General features: G+C 40.2%; 1 protein-coding gene across 4 annotated transcripts in view; it reads right to left on the reverse strand.

Annotated features, from left to right (window-relative positions):
• The window catches only part of LOC132815624 (triple functional domain protein), a 547,994-nt gene that overhangs the window by 30,582 nt on the left and 497,523 nt on the right, over nucleotides 1-19,889 (reverse strand). For 3 of the 4 annotated variants that reach the window (XM_060824568.1, XM_060824569.1, XM_060824565.1), the window contains 5 exons: nucleotides 18,378-18,519; nucleotides 15,562-15,589; nucleotides 8,331-8,493; nucleotides 8,112-8,233; nucleotides 2,998-3,076 (listed from right to left, as the gene is read on the reverse strand). In XM_060824568.1, coding sequence (XP_060680551.1) covers nucleotides 2,998-3,076; nucleotides 8,112-8,233; nucleotides 8,331-8,493; nucleotides 15,562-15,589; nucleotides 18,378-18,519 — 534 coding nt within the window. The remainder of the gene's footprint in view (nucleotides 1-2,997; nucleotides 3,077-8,111; nucleotides 8,234-8,330; nucleotides 8,494-15,561; nucleotides 15,590-18,377; nucleotides 18,520-19,889) is intronic. The other variant, XM_060824567.1, reaches the window with a different exon arrangement.

A 19,889-nucleotide genomic window follows, 5' to 3' on the forward strand; every position in this document is an offset into this window, starting at 1 on the left:
TGAGAATTCCCAATGAAATCACTTTTGTGATCAACAGAACACTTAAATCTCTCCACTGCAGCAAGATGGCAATTCATGGAAAGGGAAAAAGTAGTACAAATGAAACTAATGGGACTAAACATTGACAAGTACCCAGGACCCAACGATCTATAGCAACACATCGAAAGAGGTGGCTCTGGAGGTCAGAGATCACCTTCCATTCAATCTGGTGGTTGCAAATGTGGCAACACTTGAAAACAAAAGTATCTGCAAATATCAAACCCAACTAGGATTAGAATATTTAAGTGGTTGTTCTGACTTGGATCAGATGTAACTGTATTTAACCTAAATATGGGGAATTACAATTAAATGAACTGGGTGGATAGATTATGGGGAACAACAGTTGGCAAGCAATTGGAGCCATTTAAAGAGGTAATTCATGACTCTCAGCAAAAAAGTATATCCCACTAAGGAGGAAAGATTCGAAGAGAGGGATACACCAACCATGGCTAACCAAGGAAGTTAAGGAGAGTAGTAAGTTGAAAGAAAAAGCACAAAAGGAGGCAAAGGTCAGTGACACCCCTGAAGATTGGGATAACTTTAGAATCCAGTGAAGGAGGACTGAAAAAAAACTAGAGAGAAAATAAACAATGAAGGCAGGCTAGCAAGAAATATAAAACTGAGAAGAGCTTCTTTAACTACATAAAAATGAAGAGAGAGGTCAAAGTAGACATAGGCCCTTTAGAAAGTGAATTTAGATATATATGGAAAACAAGGAAATGGCAAAGTTAAACAGAAATGAACAATTTCAATCTTTATGGTAGAAGACACCATGAACCTCCCATTAATGCTCTAGATTCTGGTGAGTGGGAGAAATTAAGTAGCATCGTCATCACTAGAAAAGTAACATTAGACAACCTAATGGGGCAAAGGCAGATACGTCCCTTGGCTCAGATAGCTTGCATCCGAGGATCCTAAAATAAGTACATAGAACATAGAAAAATACAGCGCAGTACAGGCCCTTCGGCCCTCGATGTTGCGCCGATCCAAGCCCACCTAACCTACACTAGCCCACTATCCTCCATATGCCTATCCAATGCCCGTTTAAATGCCCATAAAGAGGAAGAGTCCACCACTGCTACTGGCAGGGCATTCCATGAAATCATGACTCGCTGAGTAAAGAATCTACCCCTAACATCAGTCCTATACCTACCACCCCTTAATTTAAAGCTATGCCCCCTCGTAATATCTGACTCCATAAATGGAAAAAGGTTCTCATGGTCAACCCTATCTAAACCCCTAATCATCTTGTAAAAGTAGCTACAGAGATCGTGGATGCATTGGTTGTAATTTCCCAAAAATTCCTTGCATTCTGCAGAATTACCAGAGGACTGGAAACCTGCCAATTTCTATTCAAAAAGGAAAAGTGGCAAAAAGCAGGTAAATAAAGGCCAATTAGCTTAATGTAAAATTGTTGGAAAAATATTGGAATCAATTATTAAGGTCATTGTAGCAAACGTTTGGAAAATCATAATCTAATCAAGCAAAATCAGCATATCTTCAAGAAAGGGAAACCCATAAAGAAAGTGCTGCAGGTAATCAGGAAGGCTAATGGAATGTTGACCCTTATTTCTTGGGGCTGGAATATAAGTGTCGGGACGTCTTGCTGCAAATGTAAATTATGCTGGTGAGATCATATCTGGAGTACTGTTACTGTCAGCAGTTTAGCTCCACTTATTTAAGGCAAGATATTATTTCATTGAAGGCAGTTCAGTGAAGGTTCAGTAGGATGGAAGGATTAACTCTACACATTATAATTTAAAAGAACAAGAGGAGATGTCATTGAAACATATAGGATTCTTAAGGGGCTCGACAGGGTAAATACTGACAGTTCAGGCAGCATCCGAGGAGCAGGAAAATCGATGTTTCGGCAAAAGCCCTTCATCAGGAATACAGGCAGAGTGCTTGAAGGGTGGAGAGATAAATGAGAGGAGGGTGGGGGTGGGGAGAATGTAGCATAGAATACAATAGGTGAGTGGGGGTGGGGATGAAGGTCAGGGAGGAGGGTGGAGTGGATAGGTGGAAAGGAAGATAGGCAGGTATCCTCTACAGATGATATAGTCTCAGAAAAAGGTGCCAGTCTAATACTGAGATGAGGAGGAATTTCTTCTTTCAGGGGTTTGAGTCTATTTGGAACTCCCTGCCAAAGAGAGCTGTGGGTGCAGAGTCTTTCTGTCTATTTAAGGCTGAGATAGATAGTTTCTTGATCAGTAGGGGAACTGAGGGCTATAAAGGACAGGAAATGGACGTGGGGAGTATCAGATCTGCCATGATCCTATTGAATGGTGAAGCAGGCTCAAGGGGCCAAATGGCCTATTCCAGTTCTTATCTCTTATGGTCTTACGATCTCATATCCACAACTGCACATATGCAGTATTCTGGAAATATACATTTGACAATTTCAGACCTGATATGTCATGTGAAATTTACCCATAAAGATAAATTTCTTCATGCAACGAATGCACTTGGGCTTCTATGGGCGTTTGCAAGGGGATCTTCCCAGCACCCCTGCATACTCTGAACCCTGATTATTATGTTATCCCTTGCGGGGCAGTCTATAACATGGGGCATAGTCTCTTATTAAGTGGTTGATTATTTTGCATCGATCTGAGGAGAAACTCGCACACTCAAGGAATTTTGAATATTTTGAATTCTCTGCCCAAAAGAGTTTGGATATTTCTTCTTTGAGGTACATTTAAAAGTGGAACAGAGACATATTCGGTGTCTCATGGATTCAGGCATACAGGGATTGGACCGACAACATGTACTGCAGTGCAAGGTCACTCATTATTGTCTAGAGTAATGGAGCATGTCTGAAGTGTCACATGGTCTACTCTTGCTCCTGTTCCTTATATTCGTAAGCAGGACCACTCACTTTGTACAGAAGAAAACAGAAATCAGAAAGCTTCTCAAGGAGTTAAATAAAATCAAATGGAATGATAAGATTTAAAATGTTACCTGCCAATTTCTGCTACTTCGGAATAAATCAAATCAAAATTGTCCTTCCAGATTACCCTAACTCCATCATTTCCAGGTCCTGAAAGATGAAGAAAAAATATTATGCAATTAATCAAGTGGAAACTAAAGTAGGAATTTAATCTCTGCTTCTGAAACAGAAAACAGATTTAACGTCAAGGATTTGTTTTGGTGGTGATGGGAGTGGGGGTGGTGGAAAGAGAAGGTCATAGAGTCCTACAGCACAGAGACAGGCCCTTTGGCCCAAAAATGTTCCATGCCGACTAAAATGTGCATCCACGTTAATCCCATTTACCTACACCTGGCCCATATCCGTCCAAGCCTTTCCGATCTATGTATCTGTCCAAATGCCTTTTAAATGTTGTTAATGTACTTGTATCAACCACTTCCGCTGACAGCTCATTCCATATGCGTACCACTCTCTGTGTAAAAAAGTTGCTCCTCGGGTTCCCTTTTATTCTTTCCCCTCTAATCTTAAACTGATGCCCTCTAGTTCTTGATTCCCCAACCCTGGGAAAAACAGAGTGCATTCACCCTATCCATGCCTCTCATGATCTTATACACTTCTATAAGGTCTCTCCTCAGCTTACTACGCACTAAAGAAAACATCCTAGCTCGTCCAACCTCTTCCTATAACTCAGACTGCTGATTCGTGGCAACATCCTTATAAATTTCTTTTGCACTCTTTACAGTTTAATAACATCCTTCCTAGAGCAGGATTACCAAAACTGAACACAATAGCAGCCTCACCAACATCCTGTACAACTGCAACATAGCAACTTCTATACTCAATGGCCTGACTGATGAAGGCTAGTGTGCCAAAAGCCTTCTTCACTGCCCTGTTTACCTGTGACTCCACTTCCAGAGAACGTGCACCTGAACTCCAAGATCCCTCTGTTCCACTGTACCCCTTAAGGCATGACCATTCACCATGAAACTTCTACCTTGATTTCACTTTCCAAAATGCAAGACCTCACACTTATCTATATTAAACTCCATTTGCAATTCCTTGGCCCACCTCCCCAGCTGATCAGGATCCTACTGCAATTTCTGATAATCTTCCTCACTGTCCACAATACCGCTTACTTTAGAGTCATCTGCAAACTTACTAATCATGCCTTGTATATTCTCAAATAAAACATTGATATAGTTAACAAACAGCAATGGGCCCAACACCAATCCCTGAGGCACTCCACTAATCACAGGCTTCCAATTTGACAAGCATCCTTCCTCGATTACCCCCTGCTTCCTACCATCAAGCCAATTGTGTATCCAATTTGCCCCATCCCTTTGCCTTACAATTTAACCTTCCAAAGCAGCCTACTATGTGGAATCTTATCAAAGGCCTTACTGAAGTCCATTTAGACTACATCTACCGCCCTGCCTCGTCAAACTTCCTGGTCACTTCATCAAAGAACTCTAACAAATTTGTGAGGCATGATCTCCCATGCACAAAGCCATGCTGACTATGCCTAATCAAATCCTGTCTTTCCAAATGCAGGTATATCTTATAAATTTCTTCTGCACTCTTTACAGTTTAATAAAAACCTTCCTCGAGCAGGGTGACCAAAACTGAACACAACAGCAGCCTCACCAACATCCTGTACAACTGCAACATAGCTTCCCAACTTCTATACTCTATGGCCTGACTGATGAAGACCAGTATGCCAAAAGCCCTCTTCACTGCCCTGTCTACCCGTGACTCCACTTCCAGAGAACTGAGCATCTGAACTCCAAAGTAACTTACCCACCACAGATATTAGACTTACTGGTCTATAGTTCCCTGGGGTTTCTTTGCAGCCCTTCTTGAATAAAGGCAGAGCATTCTCTCTTCTCCAGTCTTCCGGGACCTCACCCGTGGCAAACAATGTTACAAAAATATCAACCAGCGCTCCTGCAACTTCTTCTCTAGCCTCTTGCAGTGCTCTTGGATATACTTGGTCAGGACCAGGAGACGTATCTACCTTCATACATTCTAATACATCCAACACTTCCTCTACTGTGATTTGGACCATCCCCAAGATATCACCACTGACTTCCCCAGGTTCCCAAATCTTCACGTCTTTCTCCATGGTAAACACAGCGGAGAAATATTCATTGAGGATCTCACCCTTCTCCTGCAGTTCTACACATACATGTCCACTTTAGTCCTTGAAGCATCCTATTCTCTCCATAGTTATTCTTCTTACTTAAAGAATCTCTTTGGATGCACCCTAATCTTCTCAGCCAAGGTTATCTCATGCTCCCTTTTCGCAGTCCTGATTTCCTTCTTCAATAAACTCCTGTATCCCCAGGGATTCCCTTGATCCCAGCTGTCTGTACCTAAGCCAAATCTCCTCCTTTTTCCTGGTCAAAACTTCAATATCTCTCGTCATTTGGGGTTCCCTATTCCTGCCAACCTTGCCTTGCACCCTCACAGGTACATATAGACCTTGAACTCTAGCTTTTAAAGGCTGCCCACTTGCTAGAGGTCCCTTTGCCTGCAAACAAACTACTCCAATCAATCCCTGCAAGCTCCTGTCTAATACAATCAAAATTTGCCTTGGCCCATTTTAGAACTTGAACCTGGTGTTCATATGTCCTGAGGATATAGAGCATTAAGAATACTTAGCTCCAGATTTCGAGCTTTAAGCCTTCTATCATCACGTGCACCTTGGGACAAAAAAAAATTAAACTTCCATTCCACTACATGAGCTAATTTGCAATTCATGAAATTTTCTTTTCTGGATATTGTTACTGCTTGTTGATTGCGTTGATTATTACAATGCACTACAAAAGTTTGCACCGTTTGGCTTTTGTGATGCTACTGCTCAACATCATCTTGCGTCTTCTTGAAAAGATCGATGTAATAGCAAGAACAAAATTGTCTGGATTTTGTGGTCAGCGTCAAATGAATATCACTCACCAATCACTATGCTGACTGTTGCAAGATTTTGAACATGTAACAGTCTGCTGCTGAATGTTGAATCTGGCCTCTAAAAGGGATGTGTGGTGTCCGCAAGCAGAGCAAGAAACAACAAAGATCTCCTAACAAACTAGCATTAAGAATCCTGACTTAAAGATGCAAGTCCCAATACTGACTAAGTGGGGTTTTGCTAGGCAAGGGGTTGGGCATTGGGAAGCAGACCCCAGATTTGGCTCCCGATCAGGCAGCCTCTCTGGAGAAGAACACACTCAGGCATGTTTATGAGAGTGCTGAAGATCTGCTTCCTGAAGACATTATCTTTGGATGGGTGGAGGTCTGATGATAGGTAAGAAGTTAAGTTGGCAGTGATGGAGGGAAAGTACCTGTGCTTCTCCTGGACTGTAAGTATACTTGTCTTTATGTGAAGCTGTCCTTTAAAGGGAAGCAGATTAAAACTGAAACACATACACTCATTAATAATATTTAAATTGTCAATCCAAAACTGAAAATGGGTTGGCCGTCTGCCTCTCTTTCTTGTTTCCATTAAACTCAGAATCACATCAACTGGAAAGTCAGGTTTGGGGATTAAAGGATTAAAGTTTGGTATTTAAAAAAAAAATTCCTGACCTCAACTTATCTGCTTTTCATTTAAAATCAAGACCATGAAACAAAATTAGATTTAAATCATATACAAGAGAAACAAAAGTTGAGAAAGAATAATGGAATTGAGAGAGATAAGAGGGATAGGAAAAGTAAAAGAAATGCAATTATTTAATGGTCTATTAACATTAACGAGTGGTAATAAATCTTATTGGGGGGAAGGGGAGGGGGAGGGGAGGGGAGAAGGGAGCGAGGGGAGGGGGGGAGGGGAGGCGGGGGTAGGGAGGGGGAGGGGAAGAGGGGAGGGGAAGGGGAGAGGGGGTGAGCAGGGGGAAGAGGAGGGGTGGGGGTCCTGCAGAAAAGTTTCTCCAAGATATTGCATGGAATGGAGCATTACAGCTATGAAGACAGACTGGATACGCTCAGTTTGCTTTCTTTGGAGCAGAGGAAAAGGTGTATAAGATTATGAGGGGCATGAATAAGTTGGAAAGAAACCAGATGTTTCCCTTGCTTGAAGGTTCAAGAACATATTTGAAGTGAAGGGTAGGAGGTTTCGAGGGGATTTAAGGAAACATTTTTTCCACCCAGATCGTGTTAGGAGTCTGAACTGCACTGCCTGGAGTGATTGTTGAGGCGGGTAACCTTACAACCTTTAAAAAGTACTTGGATGAATAAGTAAAATAACATAATATTCAATGCTCTGTACTGGAAAAGGTGGAGACTCCAAGGGCCAAAGATTTTCTTCTGTAATATATAATTCTGTAAAACCATTTTGGCAGAGTGAGTTCTGTTTCAAAGGACATTGGCTGCAGATTTGGGGGATGGGGGGAGGTGAAATTTGACGGAAACCTGAAAGTAGTATGATCAATTTAGTGGAAACCAAGATTTTTTTTAGATTAGATTACTTACAGTGTGGAAAGAGGCCCTTCGTCCCAACAAATCCACACCAACCCGCCGAAGCGCAACCCACCCATACCCCTACATTTACCTCTTACCTAAGACTACGGGCAATTTAGCATGGCCAATTCACCTGACCCGCACATCTTTGGACTGTGGGAGGAAACGGGAGCACCCGGAGGAAACTCACGCAGACACGGGGAGAACGTGCAAACTCCACACAGTCAGTCGCCTGAGGCGAGAATTGAACCCAGGTCGCTGGCGCTGTGAGGCAGCAGTGCTAACCACTGTGCCACCGTGTCGCCCCCATTTCTAACTTTAAATAAAAAAACTAAATTTACATGCTGTAACTCCATGGTCTGAATTTATGATTCTTTATTACTAATTTAACCACTACATTACTCGACCATTAACATGTCAGCAAAGAGACAGGGGCCAACATGAAACTAGATTTAAATTCCAAAACCTACCACCCGTGGCTAAACGATAGTATGTACTGAACCTCTGTTTATTCTTATAAATACTAATAATATGAAAATAGCTGACGTCAATGACTAGTCAGCATTACAATGAATGAAATAACCCAGAACAACTTATTAAAAGCCCCCCTAAGAAACTGATAACAACAAATACCATAAATTTGTTATGGAGAATAATTTAGATTATGAAGATGACAAAATGTCAAGAATCTCACCTAAAACTCGCAGGATTGCAGAAGAGGAGGCTGATCCCACATCATTTACAGCCACACAAGTGTAAGTGCCATCGTCGTCAGTGGTCACATTCAGTATTTTAAGTCTAGCTTCACCAGAATCACTATAATCGCCATAAAATTTTAAAAAAACTTATTAATTAATAGATCATCCTGAAAATCAGCAAAATTTTTCCTCTTAACAGGTTGTTTCATTTTCACCTGTATGTAATGCTGCTATGACCATCATTGGTCAAAATGCTTTGGTCTGGGGACTTCCATGTTATTGTAGCTTTGGGACGACCACAAACCTTGCATTTCAGTGTCACAGTTTCACCTGTCTCGCAGGTCACATCAGTTAGTGGGTTGATGAATTCTGGGGGAACTAGGAGAAACATGTCGTTCTTAGAATAAGTCAGTAAACACAAAATATATGAAAAGCTGCAAGAAAAACAAAGTACTTTACAACAGAGACATATGACGATGTTGGATGGAAGGCACACTCTTGTATGAATAACTTAATTACAAACTAGTTATCTCTTTCAATTAACCTGTATAACATAAAATTTTACAAATTTACCATTCTGTTAAGATACTCAGTGCTAAATGGCAGGGAAAAGATTAAATTTGGCTCATATTGGCACTAAGACTGTATTACACTGCCTAAGCCAAAGATTGTTCCATGAAAATAGTCAAAATGTAGAATTCAAATTTTGCTAACTAAAGCCTGGATTGTAGATGCACTCAGTTTTGTTGAGCGTAAGCAAGACGATAAATCTGTGCAGTGGTTACTATAAATCTAACAGAGAGGGTTTCAAATGCAATCCTCTGTTAGAGATTCTACTACATTATCAAAGATCAGTACCTGCAGACCCCAAAGAAAATCTTCTAGTCTTGACACAGAATATATCATCCAACTGAATATGTATAATATACTGGACAGAGTGCTTGCAGATAGAGCTGGGTGAATTGCAATGTGAAAACTGAGAACTTGGTGGTGAGGAGGAAAATGGCTTCGTATCACTAACCTAAGGGACAGAGCCACAGAAATGAGGATTCTAAGGTCAAGCAATATCTTTGCTGACTATCCAAATATATATTTAACTTTGTATTTGTTACCTTAGTTGTTCTTGATAAGATTGAAAAAATAATTTTGTCTTTTCTTTGCTTTGAAGTTTATATTTGACTCAAAACATTGAATGTATTCTCTCTCCACACATGCTATCAGATGTATTTCTCCAGCATTTTCTGTCTATATCTCAGATTCTCGCAATCTCAGTATCCTATGTTTATTATAGAAAAACAGCTGTGCAGATTAGATCAAGTTAATTGCAATTTTATAAATAATCACCATATAACTAGAGAATTTATTTGAGATTTCTAGATACAAGTAAGAGAGCTCTTCAAGTAGGGAAGTAGTGACCCCATCTCTTAGTCAGAGGCTTGGGTTCATGTCCTATCTGTTCCAGAAGTGTATAATAATATCTTTGAACAGGATGATTAACACGACCTAACTAGTAGTAAGGGGTAACCCTGGCCCAAAATCTGCAATCCCTACACAACGTGGAAACTTTAGGATACTTCATGTGTCCCAGAGGTCCATGATTGGAGCAAGTGTTTCCAAATGAGGGTATTAATACACTGAAGGACACGAGCTCCGAGACTGCACCTATTTGTTTTCTGTCCAATGAGAAAGGTGTTACTGCATCTATTCCAGGGAATGAAGTTCAACAACAGCAACTTATTTGCACTAATTCTTTAATTAAACATCCCAAGCACTTCACAGGAGCATTACACAGCAAATCATGCCACTGAGCAAGACAAAGAGATATTAGGTTGAATTAATATGGAAACAGGGTCTTCAAATTTATTTATGGCTAAGTTCAATATTTGATCATCAAGGGAGTCAAAGGTTACAAGGAAAGTGGAACTCAGATCAGCAATTATCTTATTAAATGGTGGAGTAGGCTCAAAAGATCAAATGACCTAACGCCACTCCTAAGTTTTATGTTCCGCTTCCTATGACCTTTCAGGAGTGATTTAAAAGGAGACAAGATAGAAGAGGCAGATGTGTAAGAAGGGAATTTCGTGTGTAACCAATCGTGACACAACTCTTGAATCCAAATGCTGAAAAAGCCAGAATTAGAGAGGACAGAGGAAACTGTTGGGCTGGAGATCACACAGATTACAGGATATGGAAGGATTTGAAGCAAAAAAGGATGAGAATTTTAAAATCAATGCACTGCTTGATCTGAAATTAATTTAGGTCAATTAACACAAGGACAGTAGAGGAAAAGGACTCCCTTCAAGTTAAGTGATGGGCAGCACATTGGTGAGGATTTCGGTAGCAGGTGAGCTGAGACAAGGACGAATTCAAGGTATGTTGCAGAGACTGACAAATGTGGTCTTAGTGATGATACAAAAGAGATCAGAAACCTATTTCACGATTAAACATGGTATTACATTTGCTGCTCGGCTGGCTCAATTGCAGACTGCAGACAGGGATGGAAGCAATATCGAAGGAAAAGATTTTGGAAAGGAGACTGAAAGCAGTGGATTAAGTTTGGAGAACCAGCATGGATTTGTTAAGAGAAACTTTGTTTGAATGGTTTGATTATTTTTGATAAGGCACAGAGGGTAGATGAGGGCACAGTTGGGATTTTTAAACAGTGTTTCATGAAGTACCATATATTTGACTAGTCAGTAAAATTAAAACCTATGGGATAGAAGAGACAGTAGCAGTATGAATGCAAAATTATCTAAAGGGGTGATACAGAATATTAAGGTACGTTTTTTTGGATCCAGGAAGGCTTAAATTTGAGTGCCTCAAGGTTCACTATTAGGACAACTGTTGGTTTTTCAATATACATTACTGACTTGAACTTGAAGGAACGGGGCACAAATGTGACATTTACAGATGATACGACATACAATTATATAAATCAACTCTGAAGAAAATTACAACAGACATCAAGTTGCTTATGAAATGGGTGGATACTTGGTAGGTGATCTTATTTACTAAGCGGAATGTGAAATGATAAATCTTTAAGGGACTGCAGGAAGAGAAATGGTTGTTTGTGTTCAAACCTTTCAAGGGGACATGACTATTAGTAAGGCAGTTACTAAAATGTATAGAATCCTGGATTTTGTAGATAGAGGTGAAATAGCAATGATGGCATGATGTTTTTTAAAAAAAAACTATTCAGAGATCCTACAGTGTGTAAGTAGGCCATTCAATGCATTGAATCAACACTGATCCTATGAAAAGCATCCCTTCAGGCCCAACTATCTTTGTAACCTAATCCACCTAATCTGAACATCCCTGGGCACAATAGGCAATTTAGCATGGCCAACCCACCTATCCAGTCTTTGGACTGTGGGTGGAAACTGGAGCACCCAGAAGAAACCCACACAGACACGGAGAGAATGTGCAAACTTAACACAGACAGTCGCCCAAGGATGGAATCAAACTCGGGTCTTGCCACTGTGAGACAATAGTGCTAACTGTTGAGCCACCTTGTCACCCACAAATTGTTACTTGTGTCTTTAAAAAAAAACACTTTGCTGGACTCTTAAGATGAATGTCAAAGGTCACAATAAACATGTTGGCCAGACTTCTGACAGCTCCTCTCAACAGACTGTACAGGGACATGGCTGCACATATCATCCATTGATCATGGCCAATTTGATGTGACTGAAATTCCTTTGGAATTCTGGAATATGTTAAATGCTCATTCTGAATCAGACTGTCTGTCAATACCAGCCGAGAAAAGCACGTACAGCTAACAATTATGTCTGCCTAAAGTTAAATGTCTCCTTGAAACCTGTTTTTTAAAAGAACCTGAGTTTACCTAAAAAGCAAACTGCTCCTCTCCTTGCAAACATTGTCAGAAACAGCTGCTGTGTCTTAAAATTAAAAAGAAACTTCACAACTCTGGATGCTAGCTGTTAGAAAATTGAACTAATAGTTATAATATTGCCTTTTTAATATATCTAGGCACAAAATTCCCTCTCTCCAGTGTGCATGTGTGGGTGTGTGAGGATGCATGCAACTACTCTTGTGATTGAATGTGAGAATAAATAACACTCCTGCTTTAAGCTTAAAGGAGAGTCTACTGTGAGTTATGTTAATAATTCCTTCAACAGAAATGGTTTTGCAAGCACATTTTGAACTTTAAACAAGAAAACCAAAATGAAATCATTGATTGAAATTTGAAATGTCTTGACTGTGAGAGTGATGGATATAAATTAAATAAGTGTCTTCAACAGGATACAAATGCTACAGGAAGGATAGAAAGGGAGGCAAGAGAGGAGGGGGAGTGGCATTTTTGATAAGGGATAGCATTACAGCTATGCCGAGGGAGGATATTCCCAGAAATACATCCAGAGAAGTTATTTGGGTGGAACTGAGAAATAAGAAAGGGATGATCACCTTATTGGGATTGTATTATAGACCCCTCAATAGTCAGAGAGAAATTGAGAAACAAACTTGTAAGGAGATCTCAGCTATCTGTAAGAATATAGGGGAGTTATGGTCGGGGATTTTAACTTTTCAAACATCGACTGGAACTGCCATAGTGTTAAAGGTTTAGATGGAGAGGAATTTGTTAAGTGTGTACAAGCCAATTTTCTGATTCAGTATGTGGATGTACCTACTAGACAAGTTGCAAAACTTGACTTACTCTTGGGAAATAAGGCAGGGCAGGTGACTGAGGTGTCAGTGGGGGAGCACTTTGGGGCCAACGACCATAATTCTATTCGTTTTAAAATAGTGATGGAAAAAGATAGACCAGATCTAAAAGTTGAACTCCTAAATTGGAGAAAGGCCAATTTTGACGGTATTAGGCAAGAACTTTCGAAAGCTGATTGGAGGCAGATGTTCACAGGTAAAGGGACGGCTGGAAAATGGGAAGCCTTCAGAAATGAGATCACAAGAATCCAGAGAAAGTATATTCCTGTCAGGGTGAAAGGGAAGGCTGGTAGGTATAGCGAATGCTGGATGACTAAAGAAATTGAGGGTTTGGTTAAGAAAAAGAAGGAAACGTATGTCAGATATAGACAGGATAGATCGAGTGAATCCTTAGAAGAGTACAAAGGAAGTCGGAGTATACTTAAGAGGAAATCAGGAGGGCAAAATGGGGACATGAGATAGCTTTTGCAAATAGAATTAAGGAGAATCCAAAGAGCTTTTACAAATACATTAAGGACAAAAGGGTAACTAGGGAGAGAATAGGGCCCCTCAAATATCAGCAAGGCAGCCTTTGTGTGGAGCCACAGAAAATGGGGGAGATACTAAATGAATATTTTGCATCAGTATTTACTGTGGAAAAGGATATGGAAGATATAGACTGTAGGGAAATAGATGGTGACATCTTGCAAAATGTCCAGATTACAGAGGAGGAAGTGCTGGATGTCTTGAAATGGTTAAAAGTGGATAAATCCCCAGGACCTAATCAGGTGTATCTGAGAACTCTGTGGGAAGCTAGAGAAGTGATTGCTGGGCCTCTTGCTGAGATATTTGTATCATCGATAGTCACAGGTGAGGTGCCGGAAGACTGGAGGTTGGCAAACATGGTGCCACTGTCTAAGAAGGGCGGTAAAGACAAGCCAGGGAACTATCGACCGGTGAGCCTGACCTCGGTGGTGGGCAAGGTGTTGGAGGGAATCCTGAGGGACAGGATGTACATGTATTTGGAAAGGCAAGGACTGATGAGGAATAGTCAACATGGCTTTGTGCGTGGGAAATCATGTCTCTCAAACTTGATTGAGTTTTTTGATGAAGTAACAAAGAAGATTGATCAGGGCAGAGCAGTAAATGTGATCTATATGGACTTCAGTAAGGCGTTCGACAAGGTTCCCCTTGGGAGACTGATTAGCAAGGTTAGATCTCATGGAATACAGGGAGAACTAGCCATTTGGATACAGAACTGGCTCAAAAGTAGAAGACAGAGGGTGGTGGTAGAGGGTTGTTTTTCAGACTGGAGGCCTGTGACCAGTGGAGTGACACAAGGATCGGTGCTGGGTTCTCTACGTTTTGTCATTTACATAAATGATTTGGATGCGAGCATAAGAGGTACAGTTAGTAAGTTTGCAGATGACACCAAAATTGGAGATGTAGTGGACAGCGAAGACGGTTACCTCAGATTACAACAGGATCTGGACCAGATGGGTCAATGGGCTGAGAAGTGGCAGATGGAGTTTAATTCAGATAAATGCGATGTGCTGCATTTTGGGAAAGAAAATCTTAGCAGGATTTATACACTTAGTGGTAAGGTCCTAGGGAGTGTTGTTGAACAAAGAGACCTTGGAGTGCAGGTTTATAGCTCCTTGAAAGTGGAGTCGCAGGTAGATAGGATAGTGAAGAAGGCATTTGGTATGCTTTCCTTTATTGGTCAGGGTATTGAGGACAGGAGTTGGGAAGTCATGTTGCAGCTGTACAGGACATTGGTTAGGCCGCTGTTGAAATATTGCTTGCAATTCTGGTCTCCTTCCTATCAGAAAGATGTTGTGAAACTTGAAAGGGTTCAGAAAAGAGGTACAAGGATGTTGCCAGGGTTGGAGGATCTGAGCTACAGGGAGAGGCTGAACAGACTGGGGCTGTTTTCCCTGGAGCGTCGGAGGCTGAGGGGTGACCTTATAGAGGTTTACCAAATTATGAGGGGCATGGATAGAATAAATAGACAAAGTCTTTTCCCTGGGGTTGGGGAGTCCAGAACTAGAGGGCATAAGTTTAGGGTGAGAGTGGCAAGATATAAAAGAGAACTAAGGGGAACTTTTTCACACAGAGGGTGGTACGTGTATGGAATGAGCTGCCAGAGGATGTGGTGGAGGCTGGTACAATTGCAACATTTAAGAGGCGTTTGGATGGGTATATGAATAGGAAGGGTTTGGAGGGAATGGGCCGGGTGCTGGCAGGTGGGACTAGATTGGGTTGGGATAGCTGGTCGGCATGGACGGGTTGGACCGAAGGGTCTGTTTCCATGCTGTACAGATCTATGACTCTAAATGAAAATTGGAGAAATATTTGAAAGAGGAAAATTGTAGGGATATGGGAGAAAGAATGGGGCAGCAGGAAAGAGTTATAACAGACGCGTTGGGTCATTCACCCCCTTCAGTGCTGTATTACTCTGTGCTTCTCAGTCAGTTTTCACTGAACACACACGTTTTAATGAGTCAGCTTTGAATGGCTGTTTCCAGATGTGTAACTGTAGAAAAGTTCAACTCATAGAATCACGACAATTTAAAAAGGAATGAAATTCACAATAATCTATTGTGCTGAATCAACTCACTTCTACTCTGTACATTGTTGCCTGGGAAGAGCTGACATGAATCCCTGTCGCAAATTCATATCATACAGCATGTTTGCACTTAGCAGTTACAACAAAATCCAATATCTAAAACAAGGCTGCTTACTCATACTTTGTGGGAATTAAAAGTTATTTAAATAACTTACCATCATAGATATAATTAGGGTTCAAGAGCTGAAAAGAAAGAAATGCAAATTATTTAATATAACATACTTTTTGCCTTGACCACTCCATACAATATAGCAAGTTCCACATTCTTAACACTCACTGAGTGAACAAGTTTCCTCTAGATTCCTTTATAGAGTTACAATACTATTCCTTGGTAATAGATTACATAATGTAATAAGTTAATTAAAAGCAAAGTCAAAATTTGTATTCAAGATATAATCACAAGCTTATTTTCAAAAACAGTTTTAAAAACAAGAACATAGTGCTGGAAAAGCACAGCAGGTCAGGCAGCATTTGAGCAGCAGGAAAACTGACGTTTCAGGCAAAAGCCCTTCATCAGGGTTGATGAAGGGCTTTTGCCCGAAACGTCGACTTTCCTGTTTCTCGGATGCTGCCTGACCTGCTGTGCTTTTCCAGCACCACTCTGATCTTGACTCTAATCTCCAGCATCTGCAGTACTCACTTTTGCCTAATTTATTTTAACCTTACTGTGAATCCTCTTCCAAGAATGCCTACCTTGTAGAAGCTCTCCTCCTGTCTCCACAAGGATCTCAGTGAGTCTCTCTCTCTCTCTCTCTCACTGCAACCCCCAGGTCATCTCCTCTGCCCTGATGCTCTTCAGCCACATTCTAAAACAGACTTGCTACTACAGCTACATCTCCTTCCTCAGTGCCTGCCTATGAAACAAACTGATCCCACATGGACTCCGAAACACATTCAGACACACAGTTTGGATCTGAACAGGACAACCAGTACAGACTACAAAGTTAAAAACCCCCAGCAACAGTTTTCCTTCTGGACCCTCCGCTCAACACTCGCAGCCATGCGCCGCCACCTTATCTCTCTACAGTCAGCCCTGCCTCAGCTCAGGGCCACACACTCTCAGAACTGCAAAGGACCCCTGCTGTATTATATTCTCAGAAGAATTCATACACATTTCTGATGAAGGGCTTTTGCCCAAAACGTCGATTTTCCTGCTCCTTGGATGCTGCTGTCCTTTTCTAGCACCACACTCTCGTCTCTAATCTCCAGCAACTGCAGTCCTCACTTTTGCCCAATTTAAAAACAAGCCAGCTGACCACTTCTGCTCTGTAAGTATAATATCATTCTACAGATTATTTTCTGCTTGGCCAGCAAACAGTTTGAGCAGACAGCAGAAATGTGGTTTCCTTTAATCATCTAAATTTGCAATTACAAAAAAAATGCATTGAAATACTTGCAAGTCATTTACCAGATTTTCAAGTAATTATCAAAATATTGCATTTTAACACTTGGTATGACTGATAACTGTTTCAAAAGCAAATGACACAACTGATTTTACATCTCATGTCTCTAGCTATTGCAGCACAATAGACCATTCATGCAGTTAGAGATAAAAACTTTAAATAACTGATAGTAAGATACATATGTCAGCTACATGTAGATGTATTTCTTACTAATATAAGTAATGAGTATATTATTAGTGCATTATTCGATTAACACTTCAGGAATGCTACTCGCCTCAATCTGAGGGAAAGTAGTAAACAAGCCCAAGTATCTGCCTACAAGATGGGGAGAAATTTAAAAGAATTGGCCCACTGCTGCATTTCCAGTATTTCATAAAAACATTGACAGGCAGTGATCATCAATATGAATGGCATATCTACATGAAAGAGGGGTAAAGGATACTTTTTCCTAATTTTTGAATTTAAAATACAGAATACACTGTATTTCCTAAAACACAGAGTAAATACAGGAAGTGTGCTCCAATTTAAAAAATAAACATAAAGTCGATCTAGAATTTGCTTTTTTTAAAGTAACGTAACGAGTCATATTACATAATAATCGAACTTAACGTACTGATTAATGGTTGAATTTAATGGAAGCTAATGATCAGAAACACATCAACTTTTGGCCAAACATTGAGAACAAAGCAAACAGATATTTGGCATCAGTAAAGTTAACAAAGAAAGTTGCTTGAAGAGATGGCTGTGAAATATTCCGGTATTATGGATCACAAACAAATCTGCACACTTCAATGAAATAAGAAGACTGAGTAATAGTTTTACACGCATCATTTATATCCTTTATATCTGAAAACAAGACTATCGAATGCACGATGAAGCTCAAATAATTCAATATTCCGCCCACACACAGATTCACAGATAGTACATCATTTAAAAAAAACAGATGCTCAAATCCTGAAACAATGCAGTGTAGGTTTCATGCTGATCCCATGGATTCCAAATTGGTGTCATTAAAGAAGCAACATTCTCACCAGGCTCTGTATTGATTGAGACTGGCTTTGCAGGAGTTGTTGAAAAATTGGAAGTTAGGGTACTTGAGTTCCACTTCAGAGTCCGACTTATCTAAAAGCGTTGACAGTGTCTTCTTTAACTGCCTGGACCCTACCTAGCTAAACTTCCCAGATTTACTTTGAAGAAGGGTGCATATAATAGAGAATTAAGAAAAATGTTATGACATTTGTATGTGCATAATTATTTCTTACTCCTACTTCATATTTTTTAGATTTAGTTAATGAGTCACCCAATGAGTTGGCATGAATTAGAATACTGCAACATGTCACAAGCTGTTAAAGAATGAGTTGAAACTGGCAATGAATCAATATCTCCTCACTCCCTCCACTGAAATAAAAAAAACTCATTTAACAAGGAAGAACTATCAAAACTACGTTGGTGGAATTGTAATCTAAATATCTGTATGTTCATTTTAACTTCAAAAGATACTTTTAACTTCAAAATAGTGGAACATTTCCAAGCAAGGTATTTAGCTAATGGCTATTACTAGGACTTACCTTAACTGATACCTTATTTGGTAGTCCTTCTCGTGACTTTCGGAAACCATTCTCTAACTTTCCTTCTTTCTTGCCATCTTTATCCTTCTTTTCATTTTTCTTTCTTAAACGGAGTGCAGTGTGCCAAGACGTTGATTTTCTACTGTTGTCAAATTTCACCCCAGAGGAGAGAGGACAAGAAAAAGAACAACACAGCTCATTTTAAAATATAAATAAAAATGATAATCATCCTGCATAAAATACACACTATTAATAATATTTACTTTCAGCACAGCACACTGGGAGGATCAATACACTGACTGAGAATGAAGGGATTTGGACAAATACTTTTCCTGTGAGCAGGCACAGTGCAGAGGAGTGGGAAGTGGGAGCAGTTGTGGTGGTGGTGGAGGGTTGTGGAAGCTAAATCAGAGTATTTTTCCAAGGTGTGCTCAAGTATTCTAACTAGCCAGCTTCAAATCACTAATGGCAGAAAAATGGAAAAAGCACATCCTTCCATTGCTTAACATATTCGGTGTTGTGACAACAGGCAGTGAGTGATGATCAAAATAAAAACTTCACCCTCAAAATACAGTAACTTTAAATACGTCTCACACTGTATGGCTGAGAACAATGATCACACGCTTTCTATTGTCTCACAGATTTATCATCAAGTATGAGAGTTAAATGTATAGAACAATGGTAGCTACCAGCTACTCAAGCTGAGCTCAAAACTGCAGTAGTGTAACTTGATCTTGGTCCCACCATGCTCACTTGATACGAAAGAAACCAAATGAAGTCCAACATAAAACATCTTAACCGGAAATACAAAGATCATCCATTTGTGGAACCAAGGAGATGGGAGAAATATTAAATGAATATTTTGCATCAGTACTTACTGTGGACAAAGACATGGAGACTAGGGAACTCGGGGAAATAAATATTTATGTCTTAAAAACAGTCCATATTACAAAAGTGGTGTTGGAGATCTTAAAAGACATACAGATGAATAAATCTCTGGGATCTGATCATGTGTATCCAGAATGTTGTGGGGAGTCAAGGGAAGAACTTGTGCAGCCCCTAGCAGAGATATTTGTGTCATTTACAGCCAAGGGTGAAGTGCTGGAGGACTGCAGAGTGGATGATGTTGTGCCCTTATTTAAGAAAGGCTGCTAGAAACCTGGGAATGACAGGTCATTGGACTGAAGGGTCTGTTTCCATGCTGAATCTTTAAGTGCCTTCCATAATAATAGGTTCTGTATAACTGAGTAAGTACGCCACCGGATCTGGTATTAAGCTACATCGACCATGAAAGTTTCAAGTCTAATTGTATTGGTCTGCATGTTGGAGTATTACAATTGGTTTCAGTGCACTTGAACTAGTAATGGAGTAATGGGAAATCGGCCTGTGCTTCTAATGCTGATTGCTTTCTAGTGATCTCAGTTGGAAAGTGTGCATGGTGGAACTTGCGTATGGTTAGGACAGAAATAAATATAACTTCTCTGTTTCCCTCTCATCACATGTCCTTACCAA

The sequence above is a fragment of the Hemiscyllium ocellatum genome, chromosome 5, assembly GCF_020745735.1.
Source record: "Hemiscyllium ocellatum isolate sHemOce1 chromosome 5, sHemOce1.pat.X.cur, whole genome shotgun sequence".
NCBI classification, from domain to species: domain Eukaryota; kingdom Metazoa; phylum Chordata; class Chondrichthyes; order Orectolobiformes; family Hemiscylliidae; genus Hemiscyllium; species Hemiscyllium ocellatum.